The sequence below is a fragment of the Aplidium turbinatum genome, chromosome 1 (assembly GCF_918807975.1).
Source record: "Aplidium turbinatum chromosome 1, kaAplTurb1.1, whole genome shotgun sequence".
NCBI classification, from domain to species: domain Eukaryota; kingdom Metazoa; phylum Chordata; class Ascidiacea; order Aplousobranchia; family Polyclinidae; genus Aplidium; species Aplidium turbinatum.
Genome location: NC_137472.1, coordinates 8730888 through 8746384, shown reverse-complemented (window position 1 = coordinate 8746384; position 15497 = coordinate 8730888). Strand labels below are relative to the sequence as shown.

Here is a 15497-nt window from a genome sequence, read left to right as displayed (position 1 = left end):
ATTGATTTTTTAAGTTTAAAAATTAGCATTTGTTGACTTGGTTTGACTTTCCTAAAAGCTGACAGGACTTATCAACTTTGTCGGCAGGTGGCGCATCAGAGCTGACTAAAGAGCAATTTGAAAAAGTGAATGGTTTTTCAAACAAGTTTTGGGGATGGGGTGGTGAAGACGACGAGTTTTTGCTTAGAATCCGTGCAGTTGGAATGAACGTCATCAGATACCCTATTGAAATATCCAGGTGCAATACACAGATGACTTTTATAAAAAGCTAATTATTTACAAGCTTTTGTGTGATGGTAAAAAGGATGGGCAAGACCAATAAACGTTCAATACTTTATTGTCTCTTTTGTTGCCATAAAAAAAATATCATCAAAAAAAATAATTGTGCACCAAATCAAAATATTTTGTCAGCCCAAACAAAGTGTTGTCAGTTCAAAATATAGATAGCATTCTTATAACATATGAAGTAAAAGGAAGAAAGCAGCAGTTGATTTTTATGGCTTATGGCTGACAATGCATTGATAACACAGGCCAATAGAAAACATCCAAAAAGCACTGCATGTGCGAGTCTTTTTGGGTTAGAGGTATTGGGGGCTTGGTATATTTTGGGTGTATTTTGAAGCCTCTGTGTCCAAAAATGCATTTGTTTTTTTTGAATTGTACATTTTTCAAATACAGCAAACTTGTTTTTTTGCAATTTTCAGTAGACCTACCCATATACCGTGTCGTTGATTACATGGACAGTATGTATTATGGATGATTATGTATTATGTATTAGGCTACATAAACTCATGTATAGTAATACATAAGCTTCATCCTAACCATACGAAAATATCTAGTATTGATTGTAATGGTTCATGTCGATGATTAATGAATTCACAAAAGTTTGATCTCAACATTACATTGAACAAGAAATATCAACTACCTTACTCTATTATTTCAAAAACTAATTTTGATGTTTTTTTTATGTATCTGGTAGATTGTTTTGTATAACCCATAATGTAGTCCCAAAATTGAGCAGCAAAAATTCTGCTAAAACGTTATTTTGAGGTGCAACAAGAAGGTGTAATTGCGCAAAAAACTAGTTTTTATATTTATAGTGTTGTTAACCCTTTAATGCCCGGACTACTTTCTACAAACGAAAAAAATTTTTTTTTTGTTTTTTAGTGACATTTGTGACCCAATAAATCCATTTTTATCAAAAATTTTATTTTTTGTGTTTTAAATAAAAAATTAAAAAATGTTGCCAAATGGCTACATTGGGCATACAGAGTGCGCAAATATGAAAATTCTTAGATACAAATTATCCTGTAAATTCGATCGCTGAAGGTCAAAAACCGAAGAAGAAATGTTATATGCATTTTACAAAGAGTAACCAGAAAACTAAAATGGCTTTAAGATTCTTTGGCAGGCTATTTTCTATTTATATTATATTCCTCCGGAGGAATTTGCTGACATTTCGATTACAGATGCTCTATCAAGGGATTCATTTTGATTGTCATAGCCTTCCTCTTCTCTTTTCTTCATATTTGTGTTATCATTGAAGTGCATGTAACAGCGTTTCAAATCTGTTGCGTGGCATGCAGTCAGCTATTAGAGAGTATCTCGTTCGTCTTTCCCAGTACATCCTTCTCAAAGGCATCTTTACAATACTGATGTGTAGGAGGAGCACTCCTATAAGCTTTTTCATTTCAGCAATAGATATAACCCAGACACATCCGTCTTTTTGATGAGCGTAAAGTTTTGATTCACGGACAATGTTTCCAAACAGCTCGTCATCAAAAAACTCTAAAAAATACTCCAAAGGGGTTTCAAATCCAGATAGAGTATACCCTTGATCCCCCACTGAACATCCAAACTGGGTTGAAATACCTCCTTCTTCCACGTATACTGGCGTTTTGTGGTTTTACTGGTTGAGCGTTTTGTTGGCTGAACCTCTTTCATACTTTCCTCAACCACTTCAACTTGTGGCTGTCTTGTAGTAGAAGGCGCCGAAGATAACCTTGATGAAGAAGTAGGCATTCCGCATCTTCATCGGACTCATCCTCCTACTCTGAAATGTCACCAGCGGGCACAACTATCCCAATATCCCATTCAATACCAAATCTACATTATTTTCATCAATTGCAGATAATTCAGGCGGGACTACAGTAAAGTACGTATCTGCATAAAAAGTAAAAAAAATTCAGAAATTTATTCTATTCCATGGAATTTGGACTCTCTCTATGCCCAATGTAGCCATTTGGCTACATCAAAATTTTGGCTAACATAACTAAAATTAAAAACATTAACTTCAAAATTAAAGTATATAGGCTAGTTATTTGTTGATAAAACTTCGTGAAAACACACAAAAGTGAAATCATTTCTTCAAATAAACACATCTGCAGTGCTCTGAAGCTGCCTTATTTTCTGACTATTTCAACTTTTCAATGGTCACCTCATCACCATGTTTTCTTCGGAAGGAAATTGTGGGTAATTAGTGTTTCCAAAAAATTTCTTTGCTATTATTGTCTTCACAAGAGTTAGAATGTTGGATTAAACCATAACAAGGAAACATATTTGCTTTTAAAAAAGTTACAGAGGCCCCTCAATTAAGGTGTGCCAATTGGCTACACTGGGCATTAAAGGGTTAACCCGAGAAACACCAGAACTACCAATTGGGTCAATTAACCCTTGCACTTAATATTGCTTGAAAACAATTTCCTGGAAACTTTGCTGTCGAAATAATCTTAATTTATTTTTATCTGAAATCAGTTGACAACAAGGAATTCAATTATGTCATCAAACGATATTTAATTTACATTTTAGTCAGAACTATTGCGTGATATCTTAACCCTATCTTAATACGACACGGGGTTTAATGAGGACGCCCCACTCTAGTAGTGAAATATTTCACAGAAGGAAATATGCTAGAAATTTGAAATTTCTTGACTTTTAGTTTTTGTTCTTTGCGATTTTTTTAAACCTACACTGGTAATTTTTCTACCTTCCTGCCCTTCACAATAAACATTTCGTCTCAGGTGGCTAGACATTTTCGTGCAATGGTAGATATATATAATTTAATGTAAGTGCAATATAAATGTTACTGCAATTACTTTGAAATGTAAAAACGCTCAAAAATGCCTTATATTTATGAGAAAAAGTAATTTTTTGTTTAGTTTAGCATCACTTTATGTTATTATTCAAAAATTTCAATTTTGAAGCTATTTTTGGGAAAGTAGAATAAAAACTGACTTTCTGATGTTTTTTCATCTACAACCATTTATTTCAATAAATTTGTTGGGTAAAAATTTATTTTTATATGCACAATACACATGGCTATTACCTTGTAAAATATTTTGGCTCTTTGATTTTCATAGCTCCCGTTATTAGCGATTAATTAGCACGGGGCCAAGATAGCCCGTGTCGAACTTTCCGCGTACGAAAACAGCTCGTATCAAGATAGGGTTAACCCTTTGAAGGTTGGGGGGGGGCTGTCAATTCAACTTTTTTATATCAACATTTGTATCTCTAAAACCACTGAGGCTGCGACTATGAGACTTCTTGACTTTTCCTAACTTTTATTCACCTCTATTGAGCTGAAATTTTGAGCGAATAAAGGTTATAAATTGAGAGATATAAGGCATTTCTCAGCACATCCTCTGAAATATTTCATATTCTATTGTTCAAAATTTTCCCACCAGCTGGATGAAAGTAATTAATTTGGCCTCGTTAATCAAATGATTCGTTAATCAAATGATTCAAATTGAGATTATGCAAAAAAAATTTAATCACAACATTGCAATGCATGTTTTTCATTACTCTACCAAAAAATACCAAATAATCCAAACGTCATAAGTCACCTCAACATTTCAACGTATGAGCAGTTCTAAAACTCACATAGTTTTAATTTTCGGATATGCTCAGCGTGAATAATTTTTCAAAGTGAATCCTAAGTTTTGAAACCGTGCTTTAAAAAATAGCAGAGATATCACTCCTAAAGCATAAGAAGAATCGACAGCCCCCCCCCCCCAAACGGAGCAAGACTCCAGAGAGCCCAACCTTCTAAGGGTTAAAGAAGAGTTGAAAGGCAGTAATTGAAGTTATTGGCAGTTATCAAAAGGAGGTTTAAAAGCCATGGTTTTGGCTATGAGGCGTATACATGAAAATAATTATTGAACAATAGATGATTGCAATTGCTTGCGGGAAGTGCTACCGGAAGCTCATTATTAGATCGAAATAACAAAAATTCGCGCAAAGAGTGGGAATTGCTCTCGCTATGTTTGTGGTATATGCTCAACATCAATGTGCAAAGAGTGCATCAATTTGGAATAGAACTATGTTTTCGGGAGCTTTTATGCAAGAAAGTAGCCGTGGAGACGTAAAACTGGAAAAAATGTTCAATTTTTTTATCGAATTTTTTTGCTACTCACTTGGAGTGTGTTATAACAAAAATAAAAAGAGTTCAAAAAATATCAACCTGCTATATTTGTTATATGTTTTGCTTATTTGTTATATGTTTTGCTTATTTTAGAAAAAACAAAGCAAAAATGGTCAATTGACCCCTTTGAGAGTTTTAGAGTTAAATACAGTCATATAGTTCAAGACCTTACATTTATTATTTACTAAAAAGCTTCACAGACTGTTTCATCCTTTTTGTGATCATCGTAAGGTTATGAGAAACATGCAAAAATTATAAATCATAGTAATACAATCATCGTAAATAATAATGCAATATTGTAATCATAGTAATACAATCATCAGTAAAAAAATAATAGCATTTTCAATTTCCAATATTTGCATGTTTTGTTGGAACCTCGTGATGATCCCAATAAGAGTGAAACAGTATGCTAAGAATAATACTAACAAATTTATGCTTATAAATATTCAAGAAAATGAAATATCTTCTGACAAGTGTAAAACCCATAACAATGCTTGATATGAACGACTCGGTTACATGTCTTGTAGGCTAATGCAAACGAATTTATTTTCACAGAAGTAAGTTCAATCATAAACAACTACAAAATCAATTTCGATCAGCTAGTAGCTATATCATTTTCAGTTAAGCTTATTTAAATAGAAACTATTTGATTCTATTTGAATAAACTTAACTAAAAATGATCTAGCTACTAGGTGATCGAAATCGATTTTTGATTGTTTATGATTGAACGGACTCGTGTGAAAATAAATTCGTTTGTATTACAAGACATGTAACCGAGTCGTTCAGATCAAGCATTGTTGTAGGTTTGACACCTGTCAGAAGACATCTTCTTAGTGAAAAATAATTGTATTGGATGCAATTCCCCCTGCTTGGCTTTTTTGCTTCACATTGAGCACTTTTTGTGATATTAATTGTAGCCTGTTTACATTTAGTTTAAGACCTTATATAGATTATTTGTGAACCGAGTTAGCTTTTTATTTTAGTTTTAATTTTAGATACCTGATGTTTTCCCACAACCTAGATGTAGGAAATGAAGCAAATGAGCAACGATTTCGTCTTCTAAAATTTGTGGGTCTAAAAATGAAAAGAGATGGACTTAATAGCCTAAACTACAAGGTAATCTTGCATAATTGTATTTAACATAAAATAAACTTCTTTAATTTCTACAAAAAATAAATAAATAGTCTTGTTGCATTCAAGTTTATCATTAATTATTTTGCCATAACGGTAGTCATAGATACTCACAGAACTGACTCTTACGAAACTCCATTGGTACATTTGTGAGTGCTTCACTGTCTCTTCCCAACGATGTGAAATTACCGATTCTGTGAAAAGGGCTTATTTCGCTTACTTTAAGGTAAAGTTAGAAGACCAAGATAAAAGTTGGACACCTCATAAACTTGAAAGAAGAGTTTGAGATATTGGTCTCAGGGCAAGGGCAGACATTTGAAGTTCGGTATGCCAATGATCTGGCGAGAACAAAAAAATCATATCGATGATTGCTACTTTTATCTTGTCAGTGTGAAAGGTTACAACAACAGGAACAAGCACAAGCTGCAGTATCCAAATCTTGCCCCTACTTTGCGTCCTATTGCAAACAGTAAGGAAGTACCTGTGCCCACCTTTACTGATCTGCCCGAAAATAGTGATGAAGAGCTCGGGTTATCCTCTGATTCTCCACAAACTGATGAAAAATTTTCAGATTTAGATTTAAAACCTCGAGCTCCTTTTCGGAGCAGCCCTTATTGTTCAATCAGTCGGAACTGAACGATTTAATCCGTGACTTAAATCTTTCCAAACATGCCTCAGAACTGCTAGCTTTACGGCTCTAGGAAAAAACCTTCTCCAGCCTGGATGTATTGTCACATTTTATCGGAATCGAGAAAAGCTGTTTATGAACTATTTTTCTTCTAAATGATGTTTGGTTATTGCCATGATATTGAAGGTCTTCTGTTGCAATTATGAATAGCTAAACATCAACCACATGAGTGGAGACTGTTTATTGACAGCTCAAAACGAAGCCTGAAGTGCGTGTTACTTCACAATGGAAATAATTATGCATCGATTCCAGTAGGATAATCTGTGACACTCAAAAAGACGTATGAAAGCATTAAGGATGTGCTGGAAACACTGAAGTACAGTGATGATGGCTGGGGATTATGTGTGGACATAAAAATAATAAACTTTCTGTTAGGACAGCAAGGTGGTTAGGGGAGAGTGGGGCACAGTTGGACAAAAAATAGGAAAATAAAAATCCCGTCTATATTTAAAGTCTAACAAAATCCAACTTTTGCACAACAACAAAGTATCACACTGTTAACAAAATGAGACGGTGAAACAACACTTAGGCAATGCATATTAGATAGTATACTCAATTGAAAAAAATATTGTTTATGTCCAATTGTACCCCGGTAATGGGGCACAATTGGACATTTGCAAATTTTATCAATGGTTTAGAAACAACAGTTTAAACCAACACAAAAGCCATCAAGAAAATGACAATGACTCGAATAAATAGGTTTTACTTGTTTATTGCAGTAAAATCAGGGGCGCTGCCACGGGGGGGGTCTTGGAAAAGCAATTTTACCCCCCTAAAATTGTATCGTATTTCCCAAAAAAATGGATTTTTAATGTTATTACAACGTTTAAATGACATTGTATTACATGAGACCATACAATATTAAAAGAACTATTCTTACAGTATTATCTATCATGTGTGTTGCTGTCCAATTGTACCCCAAAATTTGTGTCCATTTGTGCCCCACACACCAACATCAACTTAAAGTTGGGCAAGGACAACCTGTTCTAAAAGCCAGGTAAATTCAAAGGTAATGAAAAGATACTTTACTGTAGTAAATGACTTGAACAGAAAAAAAATGAACTAAAAATATTTGCTTTATATAAAAAAATTACGATTAAAACAAAATCCACAAAAAATACTATACAGTTGCTAAAAGACTTCCCACCGCCAAACTCAATACACGACCAACACAAACTCTTAGAATTTTCATAGGTCAACGACTGATGTGAATCTATTTTTTTGCCAAGGCAAGGACTTCCAGAGTTTCCAATTTTTTCTATAAAATGCGATGTCCAATTGTACCCCATGTCCAATTGTGCCCCACTCTCCCCTACACCAAATATCATTGTTTTCTCTGCTATTGGGATAGAAGAACAATCTTAACAAATTATTTCCTATATCATTGTTATATAATATTTTTACCACGCATCGTTGGTAACAACCAACAACTAGTTTTTTTTTTTAGTGATACAATTTGCATGTATTTGCAGAGACTATACTACGAGAAACATCCACTTTACACAAATCTAACTGTGGATATAACTTCTTAAGTGAGACCTCAAGGAAATTGATACCAGGGGAAATGGTCAACTTCCTCTACTCTAAAGATTACCTCAAGATGGGAATCACTGCAACGGAACGCCATCAGAATATGGCAGATTACTAAAAAATAAAATGAAACATCTGGCAGTACTTGCTTATGAATTTAATACACCTGTGTCCACAGTGTTTTCAAAGACATTTTTTGTTTGGTTGATTTAGAATCTTTATCCTCGGACTGACAAAGTCTTGATTGGTTATTCCTGGTAGTTTCGCATATTTGTAGAGGCTCTTGACACAGGGCCGGTTACCGAGATTGGCAGAGTGAAGTTTTCCGATTGTTGAAGTTTTGTTGCCGGGAAATTATTCCATCCATTAGGTGCCGCTGAATGGAGAGCAGTCCTGAAATGCGTTGCTCAAGCCCGTTGCTCAACCCCGAGAGTCGAGTTGTAACAGTAGTAAGTTTTTAATGAGCCGGAACTAAACTCACATCACCAATATCTGTTATCTTTCATTTTCCTCCTTTTTTAGAATGTAAGACAATACGATAACAGATACGTTGCTACCGTAGATGACTTTTATGAAGATGAACAACGAACTGCCACAACGTTGCGTGGTCTGATCTAATATAGAAAATACGTGAATGGAAAAGTTATCTCGCTCAACCTGAGGATGCAAATGAAGGCTGCATTGTTGATAAATCTGATGGGTCTTGAAAATAGGATGACACGTCCCAATCGAAGCAGCTGACAAAGGCAGTTTAATATACAGAGTAACAGAGGTGTGTCCAACTCACACACACTGATGTGCCAAGTTTTTGTCTTATAATGTATTCCCGGGCCAACGTTTATTCCTATTATGAAATATCCCTACCGGTTCATGTCGTTTTCTCTTGCATACTGCCTCTGCACACCAAACTACAGAACGGTGTAAATGCAAACCTCCACTAAAGTGTAATTATCATCATTCTCTAGTATTACGATGAAACAATATTACTCCAACTCTTCGCAATTACTATTCTTTTGTCTGTCGAAAGAGCAATTTCAGCAAATTTTCAGCAACGTCAAAGCCACATGCTGACTAGTGCACACGCTTAGAATATGATTCTGTGACATAGTTCAGAAGAACATTTTATTTGTGGTAATTGCTTCTCTGCGTTGTCAATACTAATAATTGAACAACAATTAAATGTGTAATAAATCTTAGATTTCTTTATATTAATTTTCGCAAGGGCTCGAGTTTCATTTGCAGGTACGCCTCGTGCCTCATTTGGCACGCGTGCCACACGTTGTCACAATCGGTTTATAACATTTCTTTCTTTCTAATTGTTGTGTTGCACCTTCTGTTGTGATCAGGGGCGCCGGAACGGTTTTTGACAGGGGGGGGCAAGATTATGAAAAAAAGGCACTTTCGTTGCTGAAAGGCCAATCTTTTAAGTTTTAAGATAAGACATACAGTAGAGATTATACTCATCAATCAGCTCATCATCGAGTAATGATACAAGTGTCCGGTATACCAAGAACAATGGCACGGAAGGGCATCATGCTAGGCTATCCTATACTGTGAGAGAGAATTTTGTGTCGTGAATATTAGTTTGAGGCAGAAATGAAAGATTATAACTAGGCTAAAAGCGAATAGCTGAAATTGTTATATCGTATTGCAAAAAGTGCAGTAGCTTACATGACCTCAAAATGGCATCATTGCCCTGGGCACCCCATCCACAGAATAATTGAGGGCAGGAGGGCATCCGCCCCCCTACCCCCGCTTCCGGCGCCCCTGTTTGTGATATCAACTTATTTCAAATAATATTTAATTTGCACCAGTATGTAATAAAAATTGCATTAAATAAAATAATTACACCGGTGGTTGAGTGCTAAAGTTTTTAAAATTTGTAGACCACGTGGATCTTTGCCAATATAGGCTACTTACGGACTCGCGAAAAGTTCGTTTCACTTACAAACTAAAAAAAATAACAATTATTGCAGTTGCATCGATCTACCTCAGGTTATAACAAGACAACAACTGCAACAATGCAAAGAATGCTTTTCTTTTTGCAACTTCACAGATCACCATTGTTTCGTTATAATTGTGGAGTAACTCATTTCTTATAACCACACGTTTTTTCATAAGTGAAAATGACAAAATGACAAAGTTACCAATCACCATTTCAGTTCACATTTCTACCATTTATACTTCATTGGTTTTTTCTTTCTTGAAATAAACTTGATAAAATGAACTTTAAATTCGAAATTGTCTGGAACAATAACATCTAGCACACAAACCATGCAAAATCGGTATAGCTACTAGAGTTTAAAATCAAAGACTACTATAGCCTACCCAGAGTCCAGACAGCCACTTTAACTGGTCCAGATCTTTACCAGATCCGGTAAGAATCTAACGAGATCCTTACTAGATCTGAGCCAGACAACGTGTCTGTCTGGGTGCTATCTACAAAGCCACTAACCTAGTCGAACCATACCTATCGTTATGCATAGGCGAAAACCCAATTTAAGCAACCCATTTCAAAAAATTCTAGTCTATAAAAAAAAATGAAAAAATTAATGTTCTTGAAATGTGGTGCTTCCGTAGAATGCAGCGTGTTTCATGGCTGGCAAAGAAAACAAATAAAGAAATTTTACACCAAGTGAACCAAACCAGATCTCTGTTAAACCTTGTAATATTAAAGCAAAAACTGGAGCATCTCTCAATAACTGGTAAAATTCTTGGAAAGCGGGCACCTGGCCGACAAAGACAAACTCACCTGAAACAATTTAACGACAAGACAGAAACAATCATCCATGCAACATATAAATAGAAATATTTGGTCTAATTACACTATGTAACAAAAAAATTTTTTTTCTTGTCCTTGAGAAACAATTGCTATACTTTGGTTGCTTTTGCCGAAAAAACATGAAAAATCATTATTATACCACTATAACTTTGGGTTTGTCTTCCTAAGACTAGTTTGAAATTTTTCCTATTTCTCATGGCAATAACCATGTAAAGTACATTGATTGTCGGCTATATCGCAATTGTTAGTAGTGTTGTATGGCTTGCCGTGGTTGCAAGTACTCAACAGTTTCCTTTTGACGTGTCGTGAGCTCTTTGCTAAAAAAGCACTGTCCAGAGCAGTGGTTTCCAACTTACGGAAAAATTACCGCCGGGGAAACATACAATACTTTATGGAGTAACGTGGCACCAAAATTAGGCTAAAAATATATGTTGTTGATTATAATTATGGTGTATGTTGTTCTCCAAGAGTCTCGGAAAAAGTTGAGAAACACTGGTTTAGAGAGTTACAGCCGTGCAAACATATCTATCATGCATAGTTCACAATGCCAGTCGATGATCAAGATAAACGTTGGGCACCACTTATTATATGTAAAAACTACCGCTGTACTCCAAAACGGTTGGTGTGGAGAAAAGGGAAATGCGTTTTACTTTCTCCCGTGTCTGGCATGAGCCCACAAACCATCTCACAAGTGTTACTTCTGTATGGGGAACCCAAACCAACGACGAATAGAAAAAATGCTCTTCCCATCCCAGTACCCTGACATTCCGCGACCTATTGCACCTGTACCCCATAACCCAATTAGCGTGCCTATCCCACAATTACCCAGGTTGAAAGATGAACAATTCATTGCACATGCAAGCTCTACAGATTCAGAAACGGATGAATCATATGTTGCTTACCTTCAACGCCGAATTGCCGGTGAAAGGTGCCCCTACTACCTCAACCAAGAAGACATGAACGATCTTGTCAGGGAACTGTCATTGACAAAATCGAATGCTGAGCTACTCATTTCCAGACTAAAGCAATGGGACTTACTGGATGACAGTGTTCGAATTACTTTACAGAAAAAGCGACTGCGCGACTTCTCAGTGTTCAACACGTTCAAAGATGATTTATGCTACTGCCATGATATAGAAGGACTATTTCAGGCTATAGGCATTTCTTGCAATCGTTCTGAGTGGGAGCTCTTCATCGACAGCTCATCTAGAAGCGTCAAAGCTGTTTTGCTGCACAACACAAACAAGTGTCCCTCCATTTCTCTGGCTCACTCAGTTTATATGAAAGAAGAGTAAGCCTATCAGAACATCAAAATCTTGATGAGTGTATTAAAGTATGACCACTACAATTGGGAGGTCATTGGTGATTTCAAGATGGTGGCTTTCTTGTTGGGCCTTCAGGGAGGCTATATCAAATTTCAACACTATCTTTGTCTCTGGGACAGCAGAAATACAGCTCTTCACTACAAGAAGAGGAATTGGCCTCTAAGAACCAGCTATGAGCTTGGAACTTATAATATGAAGCAACAACCACTGGTAGATGCAACGAAAATACTGATGCCACCTCTGCACATAAAACTAGGTCTAATCAAGCAGGTTGTTAAACAGCTCGGCACAGAGAGTGACGCATTCAAGCACATTCAAGAGCTGTTTCTAAAATTATCAGAAGCAAAAATCAAAGCTGGAGTATTTGTGGGACCTAAAGTGAAGCGACTGATAAAATTCCATCATTTTCCAGAGATGCTGAGGTTGAACGGAGAGCTTGGACTTCTTTTGTTTCTGTAGTTCCTGGGCAATCACAAGGCAGAGAAATACAAGGAACTTGTCGATGAACTTGTGGATGCGTATTGCAAGATAGGATGCAGGATGTCGCTGAAACTACACGTACTACATGCTCATCTTGATGAATTTAAGGATAACATGGGGACTACTCAGATGAACAAGGTGAAATATTTCATTTAGATGTCAGGTCTTTCGAGGAACGCTATCAAGGACTGTACAATGAAAATATGATGGGGGACTATATATGGAACCTTTTACGTGAAATTGAACTGACATATCGTCGCCAATCTCGAAAAAATGTTTCTTTTTGATTAAGTTTTAAGCGCTTTAAGTGACAGCGTAGGTTTGCTCTGTAACAATTTTGTATAAAGGCCTATAGCACCAGGCCTTAAAAGGCTTGTCTCGTGTTTATGTAGTAAAATCGCATTGCCTAGCCTACATGTGTTCTTCTTTATGTAATTTTTTAGAAATAGATTCTGACAACAACATTTTCCGTTATTATTTTATTATGAGAAAGCAGACAACAACAACTAAAATTAGATTTAACTCCATTCTAATCATTCAAAAAGATATAGAGGGAGCAAGGGCATTAACAAAGCAAAATTAGACGAAAAAATTCTAATTAAAGGGTTCTCATTAAGTCAGAACCAAAGTTTGAACTTTTTGAATGCTCATTTTTATTGATTTAGGCCGTACTAAATCAGAAAATAATAGTTTTAACCCATGGACAAATTTTGTGTTACATGGTGTAGTGTTATTTATCTGAGGCCGTTAATGTTTGGTTTAAGCAAGGCAATTGAAGAAGAAGAAGTCTATACAGTATATGCAATGCGTTCAGTTTTTGAAACAAATTACTTTGACAAATTTTTAAATTCCATTAGCAATTCTACTGATTTAGTTTTATAGCCGAGTAGAGAGAGCTAGGGAACAACACTGGAAAGGGCACAGGCTTGGCACTACTGATGAACCACTTGTTGTTTGGACTCACGAGTTCCAAGCCCTCATGGATTTCTGGACCTCATCGGATCATGGAACGGGTTACTGGCACTCAGAGTAAACACTTCTACTAAACTTACGTAAATAGTTATTTTATATCTTTTACTACTATAGATAATAAACTTCTTTTTTTTATTTAGATACAGTTTGGGTTTAACTATTAACAACAACTGTAACTTTCTAATATTTAATGGGATATCAAATTATTTTCCAAAACACAAGATTTAATAACGTGAATTTGAAAATCAATTTTCTAGAAATGACGTTTTTTTAGATCTGTATTAAATTGGATATTTTGCCACGACTTTAATCGCCACCAATGCATTGTTAACATAGTATGGCATGAGCCTTTAGCAAACAAGAATTTGCCCCTAAAGCGGAAACAACGTCCTATACAATAACCTATGTCGTGTTATTAACGACAAGACATGGCAAGCGTTTAGACACATGAGGTGGGATATAAGGAACGGCGTCCTACAAATGGTTTATATAGATATAGCTACAGAAGCTGTAGAGGCTGCTGTTGATATTTAGAACGTTAAGCCAATAACGATTGCATTCCCAGCGAAATATCGCTACTACAGTCAGGACAGCCAAGCTTCTAGTTTCGAAAACTTGTTTATACAATATAGCCTACTCTAAAGCTACTCTGTGGGCGTTGTAAGTCATTAATCATAACATGACAAAGAACACAAAGGAGCAACAGTGAAAATAATAAAAATTGCAAGAGGTTAAAATAAGATTCAGAAAAACAAATGTATTCTTAGTTATTAAAATAACCTAATACATTTCTCTAAATACATAACCTAAATATAAGGGTAAGCTCTGCGAAAGATCAAGCAAAGCCTCAACGCAATTTAAACGTATGATATTGATGTCATGTGTATATTGTTGCTGCATTTCGTGTAAAGCATGTTTATCGAGAAGTTAATTGGAAGGTGGCCAGGAAATAATTTCTTTATCCCTGCCATCAAGAATGTCTTCGTGTTTCCTATCAAGACACAGTTACATTCTGTTTTCTTGTATCTAGTTTTGCTTTATAACGACAATAATTCTAATTTGATCATCTATCATTCACTATATACCTACTTAGGGTTCTGATTATGGTCAGTGCAAAAATACATTGACTACAAAATTATAATACCTATTAGGCTATATTAATTATAATATTATATAATTTATAATAGTAAAGTGTTTGCGTATTGTGTTGTATCATCAACAGATTACGTTGCTCTCAATTGTTCTCCAATGCAATGCAGACATTGCCTGATTGTCGAATAGAGAGTCGGTCTAACACAGTCCATCTTTTGGTTAAGACGTCGTGTCCAAGCTTACGCCCGGTAGATGACGATTGAGATAAAGTAAACAAAAGGTAAGAAATTAAACCAGTCTTCGTGTCCACCTTGGCATGCCTTCTGACAAAGATAAGGCCGCATGTTCTTGAGCGGTGTCGAACCATGTCTATCTGCACTCTCACCACTCTGCTATGATGCCAGGAAGGCAAAATGTTCAGAATCACTTTAACAAGCATTTTGGTATGACCCAGAATAAAATACAGGTCTACCGATTCATCAGTGAACACTCAAACCATTAAGCCATCTAGACGGTTAAAAGCACGCCGTGACCTACAAACAGTGTGATCTTGACAGAACTATAAGAACTGTGATTTTAATTATTGCAAATAGACAATAGACATTTGGCATTGTATGAAAGTTTGTAACAAAATCTTTTTTGTTGTGGTGGAAGGAAGTGTAGACTTAACATAAAAAACTGTGAAGTAGAAACGTAGGAATAATTTGCCACTAAGCAGAATGGAACAAACTCAAACAAAAGAAAGTTTGTTATTAAAAAGATTTCTACAAAATTTACAAAACGTAATTTACAAACACAAAAACACAATCTTTATGGTTCTTTGCTTTGCTGTTGTGACAGAAATTCTCTTCGGAACTCAGGTAAGAATTAAATCGCCTGTATAAAATCTTGATGCCCTAATCTAGTAAACTATATTCAGATTGATTGTGGTATTTTTGGGAACGAATAGATTGGCATGCAAGCTATTCGATCATTTCCACTTTTTTCACAAATTTTGCCACTAACAGATTACGAGTTTGCTTTTCTGCAAAGTAAAACAATAACTGTGCAAAATCACAACTGATTAAATTTTTAAGT

At 35.6% G+C, this 15497-nt stretch overlaps 1 protein-coding gene and 1 pseudogene across 1 annotated transcript in view; both read left to right on the top strand.

Annotated features, from left to right (window-relative positions):
* Nucleotides 1-9611, top strand: part of LOC145764867 (beta-1,4-galactosyltransferase 1-like) — a 39278-nt gene extending 29667 nt beyond the window's left edge. Inside the window, exons 5-7 of the mRNA XM_082576942.1 lie at nucleotides 88-238; nucleotides 5416-5536; nucleotides 7712-9611. Of these exons, the coding sequence (XP_082433068.1) occupies nucleotides 88-238; nucleotides 5416-5536; nucleotides 7712-7771 (332 nt within the window). The 3' untranslated portion in view covers nucleotides 7772-9611. The remainder of the gene's footprint in view (nucleotides 1-87; nucleotides 239-5415; nucleotides 5537-7711) is intronic.
* A 1644-nt stretch (nucleotides 9612-11255) lies between these two features.
* On the top strand, nucleotides 11256-12643 carry LOC145772498 (uncharacterized; annotated as a pseudogene).
* The last annotated feature ends 2854 nt before the right edge of the window (nucleotides 12644-15497 follow it).